At 47.0% G+C, this 25,038-nt stretch overlaps 1 protein-coding gene across 7 annotated transcripts in view; it reads left to right on the top strand.

Annotated features, from left to right (window-relative positions):
* The window catches only part of RCSD1 (RCSD domain containing 1), a 37,021-nt gene that overhangs the window by 1,970 nt on the left and 10,013 nt on the right, over positions 1–25,038 (top strand). Inside the window, exon 1 of one of the 7 annotated variants that reach the window (XM_048294874.1) lies at positions 5,641–5,717. The exons of the other annotated variants lie outside the window; for them this stretch is intronic. Within the exon in view, the coding sequence (XP_048150831.1) occupies positions 5,712–5,717 (6 nt within the window). The 5' untranslated portion in view covers positions 5,641–5,711. Of the gene's footprint in view, positions 1–5,640; positions 5,718–25,038 lie in introns of those variants that run through there. 7 annotated transcript variants of the gene reach the window in all.

The following is a 25,038-nucleotide window of genomic DNA, read 5'->3' as shown; positions in this document are numbered from 1 at the left end:
CAAGAAAGTGTTGCTAGGCACTAGTTCTCCTTTTCAACTCATGTGCTTCACTGCATTTAAGAAACAGTAAATAGACAGTAATATCTCACCATAAATTGAGCCATGTTTACTTACTCCAAGGTTGAGTTCATGGAACAATCTTAATTTCAGTGTGTTTTGTATGTGATGGGCTTCAGGCTGTGTCCCTGGAGAAGGTGTATTTTAGTCAGAAAGTGTGGGCAAGGTCTCCATCTTGGCTTGTGTCATGTTTTGTCTGCCCTCTTCAGAGCTGGTTTTCCCGGAGCCAGCTCTCTCTGTAGACAGCCTGGTTGCTGGATGGGCTGGGCACGGTTTCTCTTCAGACACAGCCTGGCTGTGTGCTGGTCCAGGCTTCCTGTCTAGGTCATGCAGTCTGTCCGTGAACAGAAACCTTTCTGTGTCCAGATAACACTCGGGGGCTGGGCAGTCTCGCTGTGTGCAGCGCTTGATTCCAGAGCCAGGCCCGCTCTCCCCATCCAAATGACAGCCAGGGTGATTAAAGTCACTTGCAGGGGTGATTAAAGCCACTTGCCGGTGCCTTTGACAGAAGAGACTGACCTGTGAGTCAGCTCTGGCAAACGCTGAAGTACTCAGTGCTCTGAAGTGTCAGTGCTTGGTGCCACATGAGACCCACCATGCAAATTGTTTCTAAAAATGTTGGTTAGATACTCTCCTGAGGAGATACCAGCCCTGCTGAGCAACGCAGCTCTGCTGCTGCTACGAAGTGGCACACTACACAGACCTTTGCTGAGCACAGAGAGGTGTTGCATGCTTGTGCATAAGACATTTATTCGTTCTCACCCTCAAACTTCTTGAATTACCTTGGTTGGAAATTTAGCTTGTGACTCTTTCCTCAGTGTATTTTTTAGAAAATATGTAAAGTTATTATAGCACTGGCCTGGTGTTCAGCCATAAGTCCTCTTACTTTTTTAACAGCCACCACACAGGCAGTGGCAAGGCAAGCTTCCGCTGTGCATAACCTGTTAGGGACCAGAAGTGTTGTTCCATTTTCAGTCAGAAAATCTTGTTCAGTCAGAGCTTGGGCTGCACGCTGAGGAAGCTGCTGGCCAGGGCCACTGCTTGTGATGCTGCTTTCTAGGACACTGAGAGATGGGCAGTAGGACTGGCCTGAGAAGAGTGTAATCAAAACCAGCACATATACCCAGAATTGTGTCAGCACCCATGTTCAGACTGGTTTTGTTGGTTTATATTAAGCCCCATGTACTGAAACTAGTAACTACAGAGGAATTGTTCAGTCTGCAAGCAAGCTGTCAGTGGCTCATGCTGATAATATTTGTCCCACCACTCCATGAGTACAAGGGGATGCACCCATGCCTCTTAATACCCCGGCTCAGTTTGCTCTCTGAAGTGAAGCAGATCAGCAGTGAAAGAAGAGCTCTCCAAAGACATTCAGGTGCTGCAAGAGATGACAGCAGTTATCTGAACACCACCCACCAGCCCCTGGTGGGGCCAGGGTGATCCACCTCAGTGTGATCTCACTATTATGAGGTGAAATGCTCCCTGTGCCAGGTGAAATGCCACAGCATTCCCCTAACTTTACTCTGCTTAGGGACAGGCTTTTGCCCAGAGCCTGGCAATTACAAAGCCTTAATTAAGAAGCCTGATTAGTCTGAACCATGATGTTAGAGGTCAGGTGCCATCTGACAGTCAGGAACACGTGAAATGATTCAATCTTTCAGTTAGTCTCAAAAACGAAAAACACAATTCCAACTCAGCTTAGTGAGAGCCGCTTTACAGCCATGTCCTTCCCTTGAATTCCCTTTAACGGGACTTTCCCACTGACATCAGTTCCCAGGGGTGCAGAGAGCCTGGCACGCCGGTCCCTGTGTCCGTGTGGGTGCTGGCACGTGTGCGTGTGAGTGAGTTTGTGTTTTTTGCTCTCAGACGTGCTTCGCTGCAGCTGCAGGACCCGAGCACTAAAATGTCAATGGTACAAAGCGTTCCAGCTGAGTTCATTTCCTGCTGATAAGTCCCTGAAGAGGAGGCTGAGGCTCAGCATCCACAGCGTTGGTTTAGTGCTGAGGGGCACGGGCAGACGCCTCGGAGAACGCTCAGCAGAATGGTGGGTTCAAAAAGCGAGTTTCCCGTAGAAGAACGCTGCTCACGTTCGCTTCCTGTTGGGCTGCCAGTGTCAGACCTGATGTATAAAGCCAACCCAAAACAGGATGCTGGCTTTTAGGGTTGATTGATCTTTGAAATGCAAATGTTTTCTCAGTGGTTACCTTGTCCCCCCTTTTTTTTCAGTTGAGAATCGAGTTGCTTGAGTGTGAACAGGAAGGGTTGACACCCCGTTTTCAGGAGGGCAAAAGCCCAATATAGTAACAGCTGCTGGTTAGAGGTGTGAATTCTGGGAAATGACATGGGTAACAGCAGCCAAGGCCAGGCAGAGAGGTGGACAGAACAACCTCAGATACTGGCACTGACAGGTGAGCTCTCCTAAAACCCTCAACAAATGTCTTAACAAAGCACAGAATTGCAATCTGTCTAGCAGGAACCCACAGCTTCCTCCACCCTTTGCTCACCCACCACCCTGACAAACATACCTTCCCAGATTTGGCAGCTAGGCAGACACACCCGAATGAGATAACTGCACGGACACAAATGCCACAGACAAAGTTTCAGATGCCCTCCAAAGCTCTTTTAACTAACTGGTTTTTGAATAAAGCACAGCTCTGTCATCTGCATCTGATGTGGCTACATCTCCTTTCTGTGACTCACTCTGAGCACCCTGTGGACATTCCATCCTCTGCAGCCAAAATCCAAGAGGCCAGCAAGTGCTGCCTACAGTGTTTCTGAGCACGGCAGAACCCCTTACGCCACCTGTTTTGCAGGAATGCCAGGATGAAGGAGTTCCTTGCACCTCTCCCCCACATGCTGCCTGTAGCAGGAGTGCCAGTCATTTCTTCTGAAGCGAACTTGCTGTGTTGGCCTCACGTGTCTTGAAAAGAATCAGACAGGAAGCTGCAAAATCCAGGGGGCCACAATTGCAGCATTTTCTCAGTCAAATGAAATTTCCCCCTGGAGCCTGTTTTAATGGCATTAGTGATGACTATACTTTTTTTCCTCCAGAGCAGAACAGATGTGGAACTTTTTTTTGGATGTAAGAACAAGTTAGTCTCATAGACACTGCTACATCCCAGGTCTGTAAGCAGAGATATACAGAGGGATGCAAAGAGTCATACTCGAAGATACCTCAAATACTTGCATGTACACATCATGTAAAACACCCATTTTCTCAGTATAACTTCCCTTATTAAGGTTTGTTATGATGTTCTTGCAGTTAAAGCATGTGGGGGTTTTTTTCAGATTTTCTAGTGGTTTTCAGTCCAGAAACAAGAAAGAGGAGAACAAATCCACACCTCATGTCTTCCTGTCTGGAGAAAAACATACACCATATTTCTGTGCATTCACCCCTTGCTCCTCCAGGAAGGAAGATTTAGCATTAAAAAGTGTCAAAATTACTGACAAAATGGCAAAAGTACCCTGAGTACTGTGTACCATGCCCAGAGCAATGGCATTTGGGAATCTAGCTGATAGAAAAGGTTTGTTTTGTGGCAAGATACTTGGAGGCAGAAATAGATGGAGTGAAGAATTGTGGTGGGGCAGCTGCAACTGCTTTTGGTTTATTAGTATGGGCGAAGTGATACTGCCTCTGCCTAGCAGTTTCCTTTTCTGTACACCTAAGCAAACAGTTTCCTCTGCACAGTAGAACCCCTGAAAGCAGAAAAAAAAATACTGAAACAGACCCTGAGCAGCAGGAAACAGTCATGGGAGGTGTGACTTTGACGGTGTGTTACACGGCAGATACCTTGAAAACACCACTTGTGATCCATGTCCAGTGAAATCCTTGAGCTTGAAATCTTCCTTCTGTCCCCACAGCAGGCAAAGCATGGGCAGTGGAGAGTCCTGCTCTCCCTGACTCACCCTACTTCTCAGTTCAGTTTCTATTCCCTCTCCTAATGTGCCATTGTCAGGACTTGAAGAAATCAATAGCATTTCCAAACAAGTAGTAGTTTCATTTTCATATTTCTATTTTATTTCATCTACAGTAGCAGCATCTTCTGGTTGCTTACAGCAGAGGGGTTTCATCTAATCTAGTATTTCAACAACAGAAGATTAATTAGTTCTCTTGCCCAATCTCCAGATTGCAGCAACTCAGCCTATCGTTCTTTTGGCTACGGACAGAGTGACTATTGTATATTGTATATTGAATCTGGGAGATAATGAGATCATGATTTAAATCTGCAAATTCCAGAGGAGTCCCACAGCATGCAGGACAGCAACAGTTAACTACGCTGGAAGAACAACCATCAGTAACAGTGAGCTGGGATATCATGATGCTCACATTTAAATCCTTGCTGGAGTGTTCTCAGCCACAGCCAGCAGGGACTTGTGAAACACTGCAAAGGAGAAGTATGCACCCCTTCCAGAAAATATGTTTTAACTCTCTTCTGCCCCCAAGGTATCGTGCCAAAATGACGATACGACATTGTGTCACTTTGCAGCTGCACTCAAGGCAGGGAAGCCAGCAGAAGACAAAGGGAGCGTTTCCAAATTCCTCTGCACCACCCCGCTCTCAAGAGGTGGGGACTGAAATTCTTTGAGAAGGAGCATATGCAAACAGTTGCTAAAAGAGATGTCCGGTTTACAACACCGTGATCAGAATGGAAAGGGAAACTGCAGCAAAACATTCCGGAGGCTTGTTTTTCCCCATCTCAGTTTTTCTACCACCACGGAAACTTCCCGCTTCCAGTGCACAAATCTGTCCATCCCTGCGAAGGGAGAGGTGAACAACCTGCAGTTTCTGATCTGGTGGTGTGACACAAATTCAGGGTGGAAAGAGCTGGTCCTGTTTTACAGCTGGACAGTGACAACCTTACGTGGAGACCCTCTGCCGGAGCCCACAATTACGCCCTGTTTTCTCTCTGGGGGTTCACCCAGGAGATCCTGACCTTCCTGAGAGTCCCAGCCGCGCACCAGGACAACGCCTTAAATTCTGTTCAAGCCCACTAATCACCCTCGCTCTCCTCCTATTCTGCCTCTCTGAAGACAGAGTGAAATTACTGAAAACAAGGAAGAGAAAGGAAAGCTGCAGTTAGAAGAAAAGGGAATCTCTCCTCACAAATAAACAAGCAAGAGACCCTGCAGATTTGGACAGGGAAGTGGGGACAGCAAAGAGATCGGAGCAGAGATATCAGAGCAGGAGCTGCAAGCAGTGGAGAGAAACTGAGACAAAACGGGGGGGTGGGAGGGGAAGATAAGGTGATAGAAAATAGGAAGGGGGAGAGAGGAAAGAGGAGAGGAAATGCACATGCGGTGTCCCCAAGTTTGGGCGCGGAGGCAGAGCTCGTTGCTTGTTGTCTCACGAGCCCAACACTCCGGGAAGGACAGTATCTGTTTAGATTTGTGTCTAAATTTAAACCCTGATTGCCTTGCCTCCCCCTCCTCTCCCCTCCCTCCCTCCCTTCCTCTCACCCACCCGCCCTTCTTCCTTGTTCGTAGTGCAGGGCCACTCGCCGGGCTCTGTCAGCTCAGGCTGAGCAGGAGCTGGGATCTTCCACCCCTCCACGGCGGCACCGTTCTGCTCTGGCTCGGCTGAAGTTTTCCCACAGACAACAGGGAAAGGGGTGGGGAAGAAAGATTGCCCCGAGGACACCTCTCTCTTGCAGGATATGGAGGTAAAGAAAACTTTATTTCCACTAGCTTGTGACTGGCTCCGCGATCTGCTTTAGCTCCACCTTGCAAAGCAGTTTCTCCCTGAAGGCAGCTTCAAATATCCCTTTGCTGGGGTTCAGATAAAGGTCTCCTTCCCCCCACCCCAACCCCTGTCCTGCACCTCAGACTCTTTCGCAGGTTTTAGTCCAGATTTGAAAAGCAGGGGGATGGTTTGGGAAGAAATTACCTCTGTGAAAGGGGAATGAGGAACAGCTGCCTTTTGCTTATTAGTCTCCGAGGTGTGATTAGAGCGCTAGATTTTTAAAAGTATCATTCTGAAAGGAGGTTTTAAGGAGTCATTAAAAATGGGGGCATAAGAGAACAAACCTTCCAGGACTGACAGGCTCCTTGGGGTCGGTTCCTTCCCAACCCGTGCAGCAGCAGTTGTCATTCGCACCCTCAGCTGTGTGTAGCCCCTGTCCCACGTGGATTGGCAGGTCTCACTTTGGTTATCAATAGAGCACTTTGGGTCAGGGAAGGGGACCCGAGAACCTGTGCTTGAGCGAGGTAGATGAGTAGCACACCCCCAGAGGGTTTTCTGTCCCTTTTTCTCTGTGCCCTGTGCTTCATGGGAGTTGGATCTCACGTCTCAGGGTGGGCACAGAGCTAGTGGACAGGAGTCTGGCTTGCATGGTGTCTATGTTCAAGCATTCTCCTATGTAACACCCTCTTGGGCAAGGCAGTTCATCTCCTCCTGCCTCCTGTCCCGTTCATTCAAAATGGGAATGGTGGTGCTTGCTTTGGTCATGTCAGGCTGGATTTGCAAGATTTTCAAACAGTTTTTTAAAGTGGCAAGGGAAAAAAAATATTTTTAGGAGGGGCACAGGAAATAGAAAGGTGATTACAACATTGGCAAAACCTCCAATTATGAAAGAGGACATTTGGTATTTCTCTCTGCTAAACAGAGACCTTACTAAACACTTTATATTATCTTCCCAGATAAGCCTTTCTTCTGCGTGGATGCAGCCCCAGCACCAGGGGACACACAACAGAGCCAGGGAACAGTGTGCTTGAAGCACCACTTCAATTGTTCTTTGAAGATTTCCAGTGCATAACTCAGCTGGGCAGTTGTGACTACACGCAGGTGCTAACATCACCATCCTTGTTATCTGTGCTGACCTGCCCCACAGGCAAGGGTTAAAGATTTGGCCTGTTCAGGCATGTTCGTTACAAAAAATGTCCGAAGTATCTAAATAGATTTTGGGGTGGAGAAGGATCAAGCAGTGGTGAAACCGACTCAGCACAGACTACTTACGTGACATGAGAAATGTTTGGCTTCGCAAGGGTTTTCAGGTTTGACAGAGTCTGGTTCAGTCACTGCTAACACTTGTTTTATTCTTTTTCACTGTAGTGTCCTGTGATGCTTCAGAAGGGAGGGGGAGTTGAGCTCCTAATTTGTTGTAACTTAGGGTTGAAGGAGGTATTTTTGCATGTTGAGGACACTCTCCCTCACCTCCTCTCTTCTCCACACACACAGGACTGCACCCCTCGAGTATTTTCTGTTGTCTGTGTTGGAGTAGAAAGGAACACACCTGCCATTTCCTTTTTGGAGACACATGTGACACATACGGAAGGTCTGGTGGCCAGGAAGCTTCTCTGAAATATCTGACCTAAGATTTCCCTGCTCTTGATTCTGTCCCTTTTCCTCTATTTCCAGACTTTTCCCTGTGTTTCCTGGGTTTTTTTGGTCATTTGTAGATTGCTGAATCCATTCTTAATTTTAAAACATCTCAATTTCCAAGATATTTTATTAGTAGTGCGCTTGGTCCTGCCCCAAGCCTCCAAAGAGGTGTTTAATATCCCAAAGGTAAGAAGATATTAGACCAAAACAGAGCCAAGAGCAAGAACTTGAGTTCCCACCAGCTGATTCTCTGCTCTGTTTGTTCCTGAGGGCTTTTCACAGGCTATGGACACAGAGGCTCACCACAGCCTTTTGCTTTAAAACCAGATTTAATGATCCTGTGCAGCAGGAACGAGAGGAGTCCTGTCATTTCCCTGTTTGCTTCATCAGTGGCAGGCAGAGCTGCTCCGTGCTTTCCTGCTGGCATGGCTGGCAGGCTCTTTGCTCTAATGGGACACATGAGGATTACCAGCATCAGGAGGAAAAGGGCAGAGGGCTGACCTAGCCAGCTGATTTCCGTCATGTCTCTGGCAGGAAGACCCTAGTTCTGAAAAACCCACAGAAGCAAGATAGTTGGGATTTCTTTCCTAAGAGTGGTTTTAGTGTGGGTTTGCTGCTCCTTAAGGACTAGTACCTATGGTCTTAGCCTTTCTGCTGTCAGGAATGTGCCACATTCAAAGCAGCAACTGGAACTATTTAAGATCTTAAAAGAGGGAGAAAAAGGCAGCAAAACCCCATCCTTGCAATTCATGTAATTTTGTGAGTGTCTTGATCTTCAGTGTTTTGTTGTTTGGGGTTTTTTTTTGCGAAGGCCCATCTTCTTGATGCAAAATAGATTTGAGACTCAGTTTTCTTTCCAGTGTATGGCAAATGAAAAGAACTTGAAACCATGAAGTTTATACCATAGATTGTTAACATGAGTTCGTATCAAAAGTGGGTAAAACTGCACTGATGGAAGCTAAGCCACTTGTAAAAAAAACAGCCACTAAACATTCTTTGCACTCATGGTACAAAAAGGATCAGAAATTTTTGTGTTGGTCTCTTAGTTTACATCCTTAGATTTGGTCCAAGCTGTCTTAATTCCCATGGCTTGCGGGTTTCCAAACCTTCCTGCAGATGTTGTGAGTTAAGGCATCCGCTGAAAGTGCTTGTGGCTTTGTGCAGCCCGTGTTCCACAGCAGTCATGGCATTCTTCTTCCCAGTCTCTCTGTAGGGGCTTGGGAGCGTAGAGACACTTGAACTTTACTTGCACAGCAAAGGGAAGCAATCCAAATCTGAATTTCACTTGAGTGGCTCCCCATGGTGTGATGGGTTCCCTAAACTGCAGAGGTCCAGAAACCAGGTGTATTTTGGGAAGGCTCTCCTCTCCTTTGTGCCTACCAACAGATGTCATTTAATTCTGTGACACCTCCGTTGCCATGTATCTTTTCTGCAACTACTCCTGCTAGATCATCTTTTTTCCTGTTGGTGCACTGACTCAGCAGAGGGAGGGAAAGCTTTTCCAGGGCTGAGGGCAGTTCTTTGCTCTTCACCCTTCTGGGCAACTCCTGAGCATGGCTCCAGCCGCAGGGCTGTGCTGTCACTACACCACAGTGTCCTCACCTCGGACATCTGGGGAGTGATGGAGTCATTGCTTTTTTCAGCAAAACGGCCCTTCCTGTGTCAGGTGGGGACACCACAAAGTGGCCAAAGTACAGGGCAGCCTGCTTTCAAAACAGGCACTCACCCTGTCCTTAGGAAAATTGCACTGAGGAAACCTGACCTGTCCCCCAAGGGGACCGAATTGGATGCAGGAATGGGTACTGTGCAGATGAGGTGGCTGAGATCTGTGACCATCCTGGTACTCAGAGCATCAGGACAGGAGGTGAGCTGGGCTGAGAGAGGTCTCTGCCCACCCTTGCAGCTGTGGAGCTGAGATTAAGAACAGGCATTATGCCATGGTTAGCTCTGCCAGGAAGCAATATCCCTTTCTCAGGAAGCTCTGATGATTGGCTTTCGTTCTAAAAGTTTAAATGTCCCTTTTCCACTCTTCTTTTTTTCTTTTTGCTTAACAGAACAGTTTAACCTCAAATAGACTTGTTTTCAGTGTTTCCTCCCAAACCCATTGAAAGGACACGTTCACGCAGTGTGTCTGTGTAGTTAAAGGGGAGAGTATTTAAATGTACTGGGAGAGGTACTGTATGACACCATTTTACTCCTCAGGTCTGGGCAGATTTGGGACCTGCTTGACAGTAAATAGCATGTCTGCAGCAAGGAGTCCTGGAAAGGATCAGGTTTGCCAGACTTCCACATGCCAGTGACTGGAGGCCTCCCTCTTGAAGGACAGAAAACATCAAAACCAAACCCCATGGGCTGTGCTGCAGCCCTTTGTTCCACCTAGCAGAGACCCTGGATTAAATGGAATTAAGGCTTTTCTTGTGTCACCAGAGAGGGAGAATTCTTCTGAACCTCTCCTCACTCCCCAGTTTGGTTGTCTGAGTGTCCCAAGCCATGTGATAGCATTTTGGAAACGCCTTCTGTGCTGTGCTCCACAGTCTAATTGGCGGGATGCTTTGCAGTTGAGCAGCATATCATGCATACCTTCTCATGCATTCCCAGGAGCTGCTTATCTGAAGAACGGGGAAAACATCAGCACTGCTTTATCAATAGATGCTGCTTGGAAACTTGCTGGCTTTTATCATGGAAATGAACCAGCCCACACAAACTGGGGTTGGTTTTCCATTCTCTTTCCACTTTGGTCCGTTTACAGAGGTGTTTTAGAGAAGTGGATGCTCTTTTTCCTAAAACACCAACTCCACAGCCTGAATTTGGGATCTGAGGTGGCAGCTGAAGCCAGCAGCAAGGAAACCTGTTTGGAGGACCTTGTCTTGGTGCCATGCAGACAGGGATATATATGCCTTTAGCAGTTTGCAGGACAAGCAGGCATAAGATCCATCTGGTCTAGGGACAGCAGAGCTGCTGTGTAAGGAGAAGTTGTTACTACACATTCACTGCAGAGTTGCTTCACACCTGGTTGTTTGCAGAGACCCAGGGCACTTCATTCCTACAGAGTCTCACCTAGGCATGGATTTAAGTCACATTTCAACCAGGTCACAATGTATCCAGCTATGCAGTCTCATGCCAGAAATGCTTTTACATCAAATCTGAGTCATATCTTTGTATCTTATCACCAGTATCTGGGTCTGGGTAATGTACTGGTAAGGATGAGCCTTATTTGCCCCATTAGTGCCAGATGAAGTTTTCAGTCTTCGGAAAGACAAAAAAGTCGCTGGACCAAATTCTTGTCAGATAAAGCACATCACTTGCTAAAGGTGTTTCTGGAAGTCTTCTCCATGAGAAGACCCAGACCTCACTTGCCAGATTGACAGCAGATTTTGATGCATAGCTTTTTCTTCATTATTCATCACCAGATTTTAAAAGAGCTCAAAGCCCATAGAACAGGCAGGAACGTTGTAAACTGGTGTTGTTGCATATGCAAATACACCTGTTTACCCTTTCAAATGAGATGCCCACAGGGTTTTGGTCAGTGTGGATGACTGGTGGCTAATCTGCAAAAGATACTGATTTACTGCCAGCTTCAACAAAGCCACTGTTCATCTCAGGCTTCTCAAACACGCCTAGAATTAACGTGTGTGGTTTGGAAAGCCTGGATATCTGAAGGGTGCAGACCAGTGACTTCTTGTGCACAGAAAGGCACAAAAATGCAAAGGAGAGGGAATTCTGGCTCAGAAGATTGGACTTTAACAAGTCAGTGTGGCTTTGCAGTGAGACTGAGGACAGTAGTCTAAAACTGCTAGCGCGGAGGAAACAGAATTAGTGCACTGGAAAAGCTGTATGCCTGGGAATACCGGGATGCAATTAAAGGAAAGATTTATATCTCACCAAGTAGCAGGAGAGATTTCTAACAGTGAGGTCTGGCAAGGTTTGGAGTAGCGTAGTGGAAACCAAATGTAGTAGAAATCTTTTTCCCATGAATGATTCAAAAATAGGCTGGACTGCGCATTAGAAGGATAAGAAGCGAGCTTCAGTCGTATTCAGGTTAGTGGTATTGAGAGAGCCACCAGAGGGGCAGCACCATGCTGTTCTGCAGTTCTTCCACGTGTGGGCTGCTAGAAGCAGCTCGTGGCTATTCAGCAGCAGGCCCCAGAAGTGTTAATGATTCCTCCCTGCTGCAGTACCTTGTTCAGGCCTGGCAAACTTCTGCCTGTGGGAAGCTCAGGTCAGAATAAGTTGGCATCATATCTGTAAGAATCTGGGAATGGTTATTTTACTACCTGGGTAAAACACAAAACCAATTCTGTTTTTATTATTTCTTCCTGGTTTTAGAATGGGTTTCTTTATCCTTTAAAACTGTGTACTGCAACAGCAATCATGGCTTCCTCAAGTCAGTCATCTTGAAATACCTTTCTGCTGAGTGCCATGTTCCCCTGATGTAAGTTCAGATGACACATGCCCTGTTTTCATAGACACACACTTGAGTTGGTGTGCCAGGCTTCCCAGGAATTTCACCCCTTGGGCTTTGCAGTGAGGGCATGTTTAACTTGTGAAATGTGCACAGTCTAATTTGGCTTCCCATTTAGTCTTTATGAAGTGCATGGAGTTGTCAACACTGTCCCTCCATGAGAACCCAGGGTTTCCATGCCCAGTTTGAAGGTGTTCATTCCCAGTTTAGAGGCAGAGGGGCTCTCCATGGTCCTCTAGACAGCAGGTGCCTGTGAAGAGGACAGAGTGGAAAAAAGAGACTGATTGCTGAGTACACTGGTTACTCCTACAAAAAGGAAACAACCATAGCACTTTGTCTTTCATCTCCCAGCTCAATGCAAAGTTGTCTTTTCCAATCCCATCGGGACTTCAATCTCATATAATACATCATCCTGTCGCAGTCAACTAACAGACTCAAAAATCACTGGATCATTCTAGTGATTCCAGAGATCAAAAGTTGAGTTTAATTTTTTCTTCTCAACACCTGTGAGTTCAGGGACATGCTGGCCACAGCTTCCTAGTGCTGATTCACGCACTGAGCAAGTGTTGTGCAGGCACGGAGCCCACACTTCCTGGACACCTGGTTCCAGGGGCCCAGCTTTAACCTGGGCAAACTGTGCCTGAGGTTGAAGGAACTTTAGTCCCTCTTCTTGCAGAGAAAGAACAGGTAAACGAGTTCCAATCAGCCAGCAGGTAAAAGAAATAGAGCACTGAAGTAGGGGTGGAGTGTTTCAAAGCTCTTACAAGCACTGGGTTTCTCCGTTGCAGCGTTTTGGGTGAATTTTATGCGTCGTTTTACTCAAAAACAGATCACTATCTTCTTCTGGTCACTGAGAAATAATTTATGTCAAAGGCCAAGCTGCAGCTCAGGAGTTGCTTGTGTGCATTTTCCTTAGGGTATATAGAGGAGTTGTTTACCTATGGAAAAGACTAAATTTCTAATGCATCGTTATGGCTGATCCAGACTGGGCTGAAAATTCAGGCATTTTCAAATGTAACAGCAAATTCCAGCTGCCTGGGTACATTTTCCCAGTGTTTGGCCCAATTTTCAGGAGTCTCAGAGACTGGAGACTCTGGATGAAGCCAAAGGGTGGGCATCTGCTGGGAAAGCAGCTTTGCAGACCCAGATCCTCAGTGCTACTGGGGCCAGTGAGCCCTCCAGGGTCCAACCAGCAAGACCTCTCTGTGGGTATAGCTCAGCATTCACACCTCAAGCTGGCTGCCAGCAGAGTGCTTGCTATCACTTTCCTCCACTCCATATCTGTGTACCTTTTTAGACTAAATTCCTGGCTTAGATAAATATGAACTTCCTTCTCTGACCTGCCTGAATCCAGTGTAGACCTAATTTAATAGCAATGTGTTAAAAAGATAGCACAGTTCTAACTGATGAGTCCTGGAAGCTGCTGCAGTTGGAAGCTCTGTGTAGGCTCATTTACCCTTCTGATTTTCTGTTCCCAGCATGATAAATTAAGAGGAGTAGAATCTATGTGCTGCTACAACCCGGCTGTCTCAAATTGAGTTTAAATGGGGAGGTACCACGGTCTATTTACAGTATTTATCAGAAGTATTTTGAACTGTCCCTGCTTCTTGCATTCTCTGTGCATCTTCTCTGACAGTTCAGTGACTTCAGTTTCTAATTTCATGTTCTGAATAGCTTCAGATTAGATAATTTATGCATTCTGTATATGCACTTGCTTAAAGTTCATCCTCTTTAACCACTCCATTAGGCCAAGAGTGATCCCTTCCTTGTCCCACCTGAAGCATCTTGAGTCTGAGCCTCCTCGTGTTGAAATTCATCTTTTTTTTCAGACTCTGCTAAAAGCAGGGCTTTTTCCTGACCCCATGTGAGGCAAGCAAGGGAGAAGATCCATTAGGTTGAGACCTTTCCTGCTACAGGGGCTGTTCCATTTGGTCAGCCCATTTCTTTCAGAGCAGCTGCCCAAGGGTCTCCCTGTCTGCAGGTGAGAGCAGGGTGTAGCCTCCCATCGTGTGTGCAGCTACAAGTCGCTTAAAGGAACACTGTGGTTGAGATGGGATAAAATAATGATTTATTTCAAGGCACAACAGAAAACTTCTCATCTCAGAGGTCTGTATCATATTATAACCATGGTTTATGCATTTCATTCCCCACTGAAGTAGTAGTACGCATGCAAGTCCAGCCTTCCTGGCCATCTCTCTACTCTATGTCTTAGTCTAGAATTCCTTGCTCACGTGAGATTGGAGCACTTGCCCCACAGACTGCACTATTTCCTGTCTTCTGTGGGCAGCCTGGGAGGTTTTGCTGGCTGTTCCTCCATTAGGTCACCCCTTACCCTTCTAGAGCAGCAAGATCTCCCCAGAACAAGGCCTGGAAGTGCACACAGAGAGGCACCGATTAATTTGGGGGAACTTGACAAGCTGTGTACAGTTCCCAGACCATTAAGAAAAACAGATGTCTGGGAGGGAAACGCAGGGAAGCTGAGAATGATCCTGAGGGAAGCCCTGGCCAGGAGCAGAGCTCTGTACAAGCAGCTGGTGGAGGCAGCTCACCAGAAAAGCAGCTACGTCTTGTGGTGGCCACCACTGCTCTTCATCAGAGCTGCCACCCCACTCCTCCAGCCATGGAGCCTTTGGAAGCAGCCTTTGGAAGTCTCGAGGACACATCCCAGAGCCTGCCTGGACAAGCTGCTGAAGACACACGGGAAGCAATGCTCTCCAGACCAGCCAGACCAACATCTTGCTAACAGCTGTTGTCAGCTGTGGATCAGGACATCAGCATCACCCTGCCAGGGTACAGATCAGCCCTTGGCTCCGACGGAGCAATTCCGCATTGGGAGTGTCTGTGGATTCTTAAAACAACACAACCTCATCAGCTTATTTATTCAATGGATAATTTCTGAGAAATAATCCATCCCCCCCTGCCTGTCATGCATATTATCTGCATTTTAGATATCTGCTATAGCTCATGTCTGGTTGTATCACCAAGCTTTCAGGCAGTATTTATTGCTAGGGGGCTCCCATCAGATGGAGAGAAGGAGTTCATGACAGGACTGTATATCCATATCCTCCTGCCTGACATACCAGAAAATCCAGATGTCTTCCTGAACTAAGCTGAAAGTAGATGTTCATCTAATTTAATTTTGGAGAAATGAAAAGTAGTGCTGCTTGAAGGAGAGTGGGGATCTTCAATGATTTAAGAAAATGGTGCGTTAGCTCTCAGCTGACACTGAAGTCCTGCTGCCAGGTTAATCACAGAATCTTCTAGGTTGGAAAAGACCTCTAAGATCATCAAGTCCAACCATTAACCCAGCCCTGCCAAGCCCACCACTAAAACATATCTCTAAGTGCTGCATATATGTGTCCTTTGGGATGGTGGCTCCATCACTTCCCTGTGAACCTGTTCCAGTGCTTGAACAACCCTTTCAGTGAAGAAATTTTTCCTATTATCCTATCTAAGCCTCTCCTGGGGCAACTTGAGGACATTTCCTCTTGTTACATTCCCACTGGCCTTCTTCAGTGTGGCTTTCTTTAAGAGAGGGGCCGAGGGCTGTATTTGACAGGGCGTTTCAGAGTAAGGGACTTTATTTTCAGCATCACAATCTGAATTTTCATAACCTCAGATCATAGGAATGCTCAGTGTATCTGCTGCAGGGTTCTGGCTTACTGATAGCACTCACATTTAAGCAGCACAACCTATTTCCCCCAAAAGACATAGAGATATGGTAAACTTGATGGAAAAATACCTCAGGTGTGTCCCTGGTGTTCACTTGGAGCAAGGGAACAGCTCTGCAAAATCAACACTGTTCTTTTAAGGCCAAATGAGAAAAAAAACCCACCTCTTTTTTTGGAAACTCTTTGTTCCAGATAAATACAGCCAGTCTTTTAAAAACAAGTACATTAACTTGAAGGAAATAGCAAGACACTGAGTTTCCAGGACTTCATAAAGGAAAAAGGCATATTAGCCCAGTCTTTTAGTGTGGTCAAACTTAGTAATTGTAGAGATCTGTGTTAAACTACTGGGTTTTTGTGTCTCAGTCTTAAGGGTACTGATGGCTGAGCTCAGGTTTGCAGTGGACAGGGTACTGCTGAGTTGAAGTTAGATGGTTTGAAATCCATTTTCACCTAGAGTAGCCACAGGGTAAACTACCAGCTTTTCAATCTTTCTGTATTTCTTTTTGATTTCTTAAAGCTGTATCATCTTAAATACCTCAGACTCTAAAAAGAGACAACAATGCACCCCAAAGACTTGAAGGGACTACCCTGTGTGGTATGTCTGGGCTTAAAACCCAGTATGGGTGAGTTTTTGAAGCTGTGTTGCCTCAGGTGGCCATAGAACTCCCGTTGCATGGAGCCTGTCAGGGGAAAGAGGCTGCCATGCTGCCTGTGTGGGCACAACCTCTCTGCTTTTCCCTCTTTTTCCATTTGTGTGACTGGGTGTGACTGCATCCAGCCACATACCAGCTTTATCCACAGTCTTCTTCCTGCTGCCTGAGATGATTTCCATGTTGGCTGCTCGGCCTGTCTGCGAGCAGCTGTGCTGGGCTTGTGTGAGGCAGTTGCAGACGCAGGGCGCTTCTACAGGAAAGGCGGAGGCCGTTTCTCCTTGAATTGGTTGGACTCCTTAATGAAGCTTGGATGTTTTCCCTGCTCTCCTGGACACCCTGGTCACCTTGCCTGTAGGCAGCTGGCCTAGCTGGCGTTGTAGATTTTTGCCTCTCCTCTTAGCCCTCCTGTGTTTTTCCTCGTCTCTGTCTGCATGCAGATGTTGTTATGTATCTTATAAACCAAATAATCCTGATGATCATGATCTCTTTTAACTGTATGTCACACAGCCTCTCCTCCTCAGGTCTCACTGGTACTTGACAGCCTTTTCTTTCACCTTCCTACCTCTCATCTCAACCTCCTGTCTTCTCCCTGCAGTAGGCGTCACCTCGTACTCGAGAAAGGTCTTTGAGTACCTTTTGACTCTTTCCTCTTGAGCATTCTGGCTTCTGGCACCAAATCTCATTTTAGTTGTTGGACTAAAATTCTTTCCTGGATTTTTGATCAGTTGAGGGCAATTGTAGTGTCCTAGATCAACTACAGGACTAATGCAGAATGGAAGGACTGCTATCCGTGTCTTGCAGCCACTGCCTGACTCTGTAGGTTCCTCCAGATCACTGGGCACCTGCCTGCTCCGCATCAAAATTTAACCAGTGCCTGGGATGCTGCTTCTGCACAGGCCTGGATTTGCCCTGCTTGACCTGTCCTTGGGCCGCTATTACATTCCCCCAGTCCCACATCCTCATCTCTTCCCACTACTCCTTTCCCCATTAGAATACTCTGAGCATGGTGAACACAAGCAAACAGGATCAGGCATCTCACAAAAGCACTTATTGCAGAAAGGAAACGGTGACACCCATGTTTTGCTGGAGGTTTCTGTGGTCACCTCAGTCAGGGATTCCCAAACCACTGTGCACACACAGAGCAATTTATTTAAATGATTGATTTTAAATGGTTTGCTATCCCTGCGCAGAGAGTCATGGCCGAACAGCCAGGTGCCTTATCCTGCTCAGGGCACAGCAGAGCCAAGAGCTGCCTGTGTCTGTGTAGGGTACAGGCTGAGGTTTCACACATGCTGCCCCTGCACAGGCACCCTGCCCGGCAGGGACCAGGTGCTGCAGTTCGCTGCCTCTTTTGGTAATGGTGGTGCTTGATCAAACCACTCTTGGCAGCCTTTGCCAGATGCAATAAGACACTTGCTCAGGAAGCAGGCAGCCTGGGCTCCATTCTGTTCTCACAGAGTGTGGGCTTCAAACTCTTTGGTCTGCCCAGGAAGGGATGGGTTTTAATCCAGGGTTTAGGGCAAGCACTTGCCAGCCTGCCTGTTAAAGCCATGCCAACATGCAGCAAAGAATTCAAGGTTTGCTGGGGCAGAGGAGATCTCACACACCTGCCTGGTCACCTGAGTGCCCTCCTGACAGATAAAACCCTGGCTTCCCCTCAGGACCAGTTCTGTGGGGTATGCAGCAGTAGCTATACAGGCATTAAAGTGCACAAGCCCATACATTGCCCTCTCAGCAGATGCTCTTAACAGTGAAGGTTTGAGGTAATGCTGCTGAGATTAATCAGCCCATGCAGTGCTGGGAACATGTAGGCACCATGCAGTTGCCAGATACTCTCATTACAGAAATGGAGACTCAAGGTCTCACTTGTGCCTTTCAGGGAGACTCAAGGTCTCACTTGTGCCTTTCACAGTGACACTTGCTGCTTTTGCTAATCTTGCCCGACAGAGCTGGGCAAGCACAGGCCAGGCACTCCTGAGAGCTACGTACCATGGCACAAGGGAAAGAACAACTTGCTTAGAATAAAGATTATCTCATTTTATTTTCTTTGTAGCCACTCTCTGACACAGAAGGTAGATAGTTCATTCACCACATCAAATTTCCCGATGTCTACAGATGTTTCCTATAATTCTGTTGTGAAGGACACAGCTCCTCTCCTGCATGTCTGGCACTGGCTACTCTACTCTGCCTGTCTCCTGCCTGGCATTGCCACAGCATCTCACTCCAGCCACCACCCTGTGGTCTCTACAGTCCGGCACAATTGGGCCCTAAATAAAATTAAGCTTGGGTACCTCAAACCAGTAAAGGATGGAAAGCCATCAGGAGTTTCCCTTCTACTGTTAGTAGGCAAGGCATGTAGTACGTGACCCATTTATTTACAGTGGACGTGCTCAACACAGTGCTTCTTCCTTTGAGAAACATTTGTCCCTTTACTAGTTTTGGGCTACTTACCTCCCACCTCTACCCAATTCCCAAATCTTGCTTTGGTGAGCCTTTAAATTCGGCAGATCCGACCCTCTGTAGTTTTGAAGTTACTGTGAGGGAGAGATTTTCTTGCAGTGTTCTGGATGAAAGCTGCTGAGCTGGAATATCCTCACATTACCCTTTGGGCAGTGCTTGACCCCGAGTGCCAAGATGGCAGCAGTTCACAAGGGAACTCTCAGAATGAGAAAATCAAGACCAGATCACTGCAAGTCTTGAGAAAAATGTTGCCCTAAAGCAAACCCTTTCCAAACACAGGGAAATGTTACATATTTTTACATATTTTATGTAAAGTGGGATTTTTCTGCGCTTTCTCTTAAAAACAAACAATTCCTTGTAGTCCACATTCCTCGTACTATTCTGCTCTGGGTTATAGTCAGAGCTCCTTCCTCATTATCACCCTCATTATAGCTGTGCAATAGCCTTGCAGCTGAGGTCAGGCACACACTCATCCTATATTCATTTATCTGTGGTGGGATAAGCGTTGACCTGGGTGCCACTCTGAGAAGGAATGTCATACTTCTGAGTTGTTCTTGTGGCTAACTTATTCAATAGACTCCAAGAGACAGGCCAGCAGTGATTTACCCTCAGGCAAGAAGCTTGCTCTCCACTGAAAATGTTTCAGAAAGGAAGAGTTTAAGAGGAGACCTGATGTGTTTTCCTGCCACTTCCATTTCAGGAGTTTAAGTTGAATCTGTGTTAGGGCTGCTGTGAGAGGTCCTGTTTTCAGAGGGAACAGAGGAGAGCTGCTAGGGATCTCTGGGTTCTAACAACACTGACTGCCTTGAAGGCAGCACGCATAAGCAGGACTGCTTACGTCCTCCTGACTGTCTCCAAAACTTCCACGTCCAATATTTCTTTACTTTTTTGACATTTCTCAATTAAGGAACATTCCCTCGTCTTAAGGAAACCACAGTCTGCAGCTATGTAGGGACACGTACAGAAGAGATGTGTGGCTGGGTCAAAGGGGTCTAGAACCCATCTTTGGGGCCAGGAGCTCAGGCTGGTCCCAAACCTAATCGGAGATCCTGTTGTCTTTGCAGAGTATTCAGAAATCCGGAGCCCAAACTCCAGGATTCACAATATAATTCACAGATTGCTTTCCCTGAAGGTGCAAGATTGAATCTGTTGCGTGTGACATCAACCAGATGAGGAGGCTTCCTCTGCACTGGCTGAGGCTTCACCACCTAGAAGCAGCTTTATCTTGGATGTGCAGTGGTTCTGCACAGTTGTGTACACTCTGATATGAGACATTGACTCCTTTTGTTGCAAGTCAAACTAGAAACCTGTTTGCACAACCTTCAAAATGCCAGTCCTGGCAAACAACAGCCGAGAATTCTGCAGAGCGTGCTGGGGTCATCATTACACCTCAACAAACCCTAACACTCTTTCATAACCAGATTGTATGGCCAGATATCAGCCCCAGAATTCTCCTTGTATCTTTCAAGTGGAAATCTTACTTTCTTTGCTCAGCTTCCTATGATGTTTCACTCCTGCATCCTGGCAGTGAGGGGCCCATGGCACTTTGAGGCCAGTTACTCCTTTTTGCTCAGCCATCTGATGGCAGCTTGGAGGAAAAGGATGAGGACTCTGTGCATACTGCCATTTATAAACCTCACAAAATTCTCATAGGGATTGTGAAATGGAGGTGTTTGGTGTCCAGCAAAGGCTGATCAAAGGAAATACTGCAGAAGTAGTATTGTAGAAGTAGAAAAATGTTACTTGTTTTGTAGTGTTAAGGATACACCTGAAAGACCTGCAAGGTATTCTGGTCTTGTCCTCTCCTGGAAAGTAACTGTCCTAATGCTCTGAATGCTCACAAAGTTCTCAGAGTTAGCCAAGCCCCACCAGAGCAAGGGGCAGAGGTGGCTCACAGGGTAGCTTTTGCTCTGGTGGAGCAGAGCACAGTAATCATCACCCCTGTTGTGCAGTAAATGGTAGGAAAGGCAGGTAGGAGCCTTGGCCTCACTTCCCAAGGTGCTACAGGCTACACTGATGCAGTGATGGACAGGACTGGCTATAAGGTATCACAGAGCCACAGCTGCAGCCACTTCCAGCTGGGGCTTCTGCCAATAATTAAAGTTTACTACAATGAGACAAGGGGCAGCTTCCTTGCCAGATAAGACGCCAAGTGAGTAAATAAATCACATAAATCCCTCCTGAAACAGAGAGCTGGAAGGTCTCCAGTGAGAATGATTTGTAAAGAAGAGTAAAGAGAGAGAATGGGATGAAAAGGGGTCAGTGTAGCAAGATGAGTTTTGTTTATTTGGGACGTGCATCTTGGGATGTGTTGCTTCTTGAGCCAGGGGCCCAGCGTGATGCTGATCTCCAGTCGGAACAAGCATTGTGAGATTTCCTTCTAGGGCTGTATAACATGGGCCAAGGCCAGTGTGAGCCCACCCACTTCCTGGGCAATCTGTGTTCAGCCTGTGTTGGTGCTTCCGTGGGTCACAGGGAGAACAGGCAGGCTCAGCTTGTGGGTAGCAGTGTCTCCTGATTAGTGCTGCCTGATTCCTCACTCTATGATTCAGGTATTTTCCCAGCCTCTCCTCTTTCCATTTGCTCTTTTGGGGGAGTTTGTGTTTTAAACATACCCTGCTTATTTGCCTCTCCCTTTGCAGTCCAAACAATGTTCCTCTTTCAGTATGATCCCGATGCCACTGATGTACTCCCATGGGTACAGATAAACAAATCAGTTCAGGTTATGTTGGCAGGAGGGTGCAAGCTGGGATTCATCTAAAAGTCAGATACAGAGCGATGGCTTTGAATGAAACTACAAACTACATATTAGAGAGGTTTTTCCATCAGTAACATGGGTCCAGTCCTAACTAAAAACTATTCTTGAGCTTTTTTAGTTGATTTAAAGAGGAGTTCCTTACGAGCTGCCCATCTAATCTTATCTGCACTTAAAAAATGTGAGAGCCGAAGTAACTGAGATGCATTTGTGGTGCATTTTCCAGAGCATAAGTTCATGTCCTCTGCAGATAAACAGGAAGCGTACCTTAGATCATGCCCTGTGTGACTATTCAGTGACCTTTTGCCTCCAGCTGTCCTCTGTGGTTGAATAAAAGATGGAACAGGGAGAAGGGATTGGCTCTCGCTGATGGAAATCATCACAATCAAAATCGGAGCTGTACTGTCAGCACTTGTCCATTGCCTGGTCTGAGATGTGCAGGACATCTCCAGTTCATCAAACCCCAGCTCTGCACGGGACTTTTCAGGGAAGAGGCAGCACCTCACTGCAGGAGTAGGAGACATTCACCCCCTCCTGCCCCCAGGGAGCCCTGGAAGGAGCTGTATTCCCTGATGCAGCTTACAGTGTCGTTCCCAAAATGCTGCTTTCTGTGTCAGAACTGAGTATTTGAGAGCTTGAGAACAGCTCCTTTCAGCCAAGCTGATTGCAAATGAGTTCAGTTAGGCAGAAAAGCAGCACCTCGATCAGATTAAGGCTGTATTTTGCCCTGCAAGCTGAGAGAGTTAGCTCAGTTTGATATAAGCTTTCCCATGCAGACAAGGTCTGTGGCTGGCTGGCTCCCCAAATCCTGCAGCTACCTCACTGAAAAACGAGAAGGGTCGGTCCTGGGAAGGCTTTGTGCAGAATGCTTTGCCTTTGGAGAGCTGAGCCAAGCAGAGAAGAGAGGTTCTGCAAGAGGCTCTGTTCCCTCCTGAAATCCAGTGCCTTTGTTGGGATTGATGCTTTAATTCCAGCAAAACCACAGCACTGCTTCCCAGTTGCTGGCCTCCAGGCAGAGTGTGATGATGGTTTATTCTGACTTAAGGAGTTTCCTCCCCACAGACGCATCCCCATCCCTTCCTTAGCTGAGCAGGTCCTACCGGTGCAGAGCTCTGCCTGTGCCATGCAGCAGAGAGAACCTGCTTGCACGTGTGGCTGCTGTTATTTGCAGCAGGGCTGCTGGGGATGGCTGACATGGTATTTATGGGTGTTTCGTGGCTGCTTAATGGCAACTTCCTACTGGCAATGTGCTCCCTGGGTTCACAGCCTGCACTCGGCTGCACCTCAGGTGGGTGGGTGCAGGGTCAAATACCAGAGCCACAGACCAGACCAGCCTCTACCAGCAGGCATGCAAAAATAGGATTTTGCTGTCTTATCAGCCCTCCGAACAGGAGGACACAGAGGGACGTAATTTCCTCAGGCCCTGGCTGGAGCAGCTAAAGGGAAGCCCTCCCCCCTGTGCTTCAGGCTGCCCCTGCCACCCCTCCATCCCTTTCCACTACAGCAGGGCAAGCGTGTGTTGGGCTGTGCTGTGAACTCCATTGCTGAAATGACCTGGGTTAAAAATAACCGTGTAAAGAGTTAAGGGATGTATTTTTAGCCCAGATCATTTCAGTGATCCAGTTTACAGCACAGCCCCACAAACTCACACGGGTGCAGGGGAGGGGGGAAGGGGGAGAGGAAAGGTCAGGGCAGAATGAGTGGTTGGAAACATAAGCTGTCGTTCTGCTGAAACCAAGGCCTTGCGAAACTGTGCCCCAAAAGCACTGACACTCCCTTGTTTTTCTCTAGCATACTGACAACTACCTTCTCATGGTGCTGAATATCACCCTTTCTGGATCTGTAATCAAGACACTATCCCCGAGCCTTGGATGCCTTATTGTAACTGCCTCTGAGATATTATTTTTGTCATTATTTTTGCCATCTTTGCTGTTGCTGAGGTAGATTGTGTGTGCAGCAATGAAAAGACCCCTATGAGAGTCACAGGGGAGCTTAGCAGCACTTGTGTGAGCACAGGATCTGGCATGATGGGCTGGTGTTGGAACAAGCTGCAGGGAATCATTCCTGTGAAGGTCTTTTGAAACAAAGGAGGGATGTGGAGGTTGGGGACTGGCTTCAAAACCGTGTCTAGATGCAGCTGCACGAGAATAGGGGTGACAGTTGCACGGGACCAGTACCAAAATTGTGTAACCATCACTGATTTCGTAGCTGCTGAGTACTCCAGCCTTGCAAGGTGCTGTGGAGGTGTTGCTTCTCAGATAAAAGGTGATCCATCTGGCCAAAATGTCCTGCCTGCAAAGAGCAAGCGTGTTAGAAGATTCGTAGAGGAGGGAAGGAACAGATCTCTGCTGTTGTTCAGCTGGTATTTAGCCAAAACACTCCACTGTATGACAGCCAGTAGAACTTTCCTCTCTTCAGCAGTCAGACCAGGTACACCATGGGACATTTCTGTGGGGACCTATTGGAGCAGGTCACTTCTGTGGGGATCCAGTGGATCCAGGCAGCCTGTGAGAGGAGCAAGATCTGTGCCAAAAGCAGTGGCCTCCCTTCACACAATCTGCAGGGTCAGGGGTTGGTGGGCAGTTTTGCTCTCACAACAGAGGCAAGGACTCCGAGGCATGAGGAAGGAGAGGTTTGGGGGGCTCAAACTGGCACATTTGTACCTCAAACACAACTGAAGGCAGAACTTTCTTCCCCAGTGCTACTAACAGGGACTAGGCTCAGTTTTAAAAGCAGACGAAGAAACATGGTGTTGAAAACATGGTGTTTTCAAATTTACTCAATTTTATAAACTTATTTGGAAGAGAAAAGTGAAACATACACCTTACAGAGAACTTGGTAGTTGCACTTCCTTTTTTTGCACAGAATGCCATGCTTACATTGATGATATAATTCAGTTCCTGTTTAAAGCTCTGACATTTTTCAGAATATATAATGCTTAGACACTTATTTTTATGGAACAGTAAAAGACCTCAGAGTAGCAGTCACTAAATTACTGATGGATTAAGCCTTTAACCTTAGCTCAGTGGTTTTAGCCCATGCAGACTGCCCATGCTTCTCTTCTGAAAAGGAAAAGAATCAGCAGTTGGCTGCAAAAAGTGCAGAAATCATGTCTGAGTAATTTCAGTGTTATTGCGAAAGAAAAAACCACTCAAAAAACCAAAACCCACAAAAACAAAAAAACAAACAAAACCCAAAACAAGGTAACAACAAAACAAAACAGAAAACAAATAGAAAATGAGCAGAGCTACTTCTCATCACCATTTAGAAAAGTGGTGGTAGGTTGTGTCACCCGGGTGGGAAACGTGACCAGGAATGGGAGAGGTTGCATTAGTCTTGTGGGGCAGGAGAGAGCCAGCACTGAGCTCTGGGGTGAGAGAAGCAGATGTCTTAGTCTTTGGTGTGGAAGAGACTGAGGGCTGGTGCACCCTCTGGGTTGAAAGTGATAAAATGAGGCTTCCCACCTTCCTCACAGTGATGGGAAGGAGGAGAGGGGGACTGCCAGCCCAGCTCCTGGAAGTCACAGGAATGGTGTTCTCCTTGAAGTGCAAGGAAGGGAACTTTTTGCACCCAAATACAGCGCTTTCCCTTGACCAGAAGACACAGAGCCTGGCACATCACCTGGGGAGAAAAATAAGCTGTAAAAAAAGCTGGATACAGCC

The sequence above is a fragment of the Corvus hawaiiensis genome, chromosome 2, assembly GCF_020740725.1.
Source record: "Corvus hawaiiensis isolate bCorHaw1 chromosome 2, bCorHaw1.pri.cur, whole genome shotgun sequence".
Classification (NCBI taxonomy): Eukaryota; Metazoa; Chordata; class Aves; order Passeriformes; family Corvidae; genus Corvus; species Corvus hawaiiensis.
Note: the sequence above shows the minus strand (reverse complement) of the source record. Positions and strands in the feature narration are given on the sequence as shown.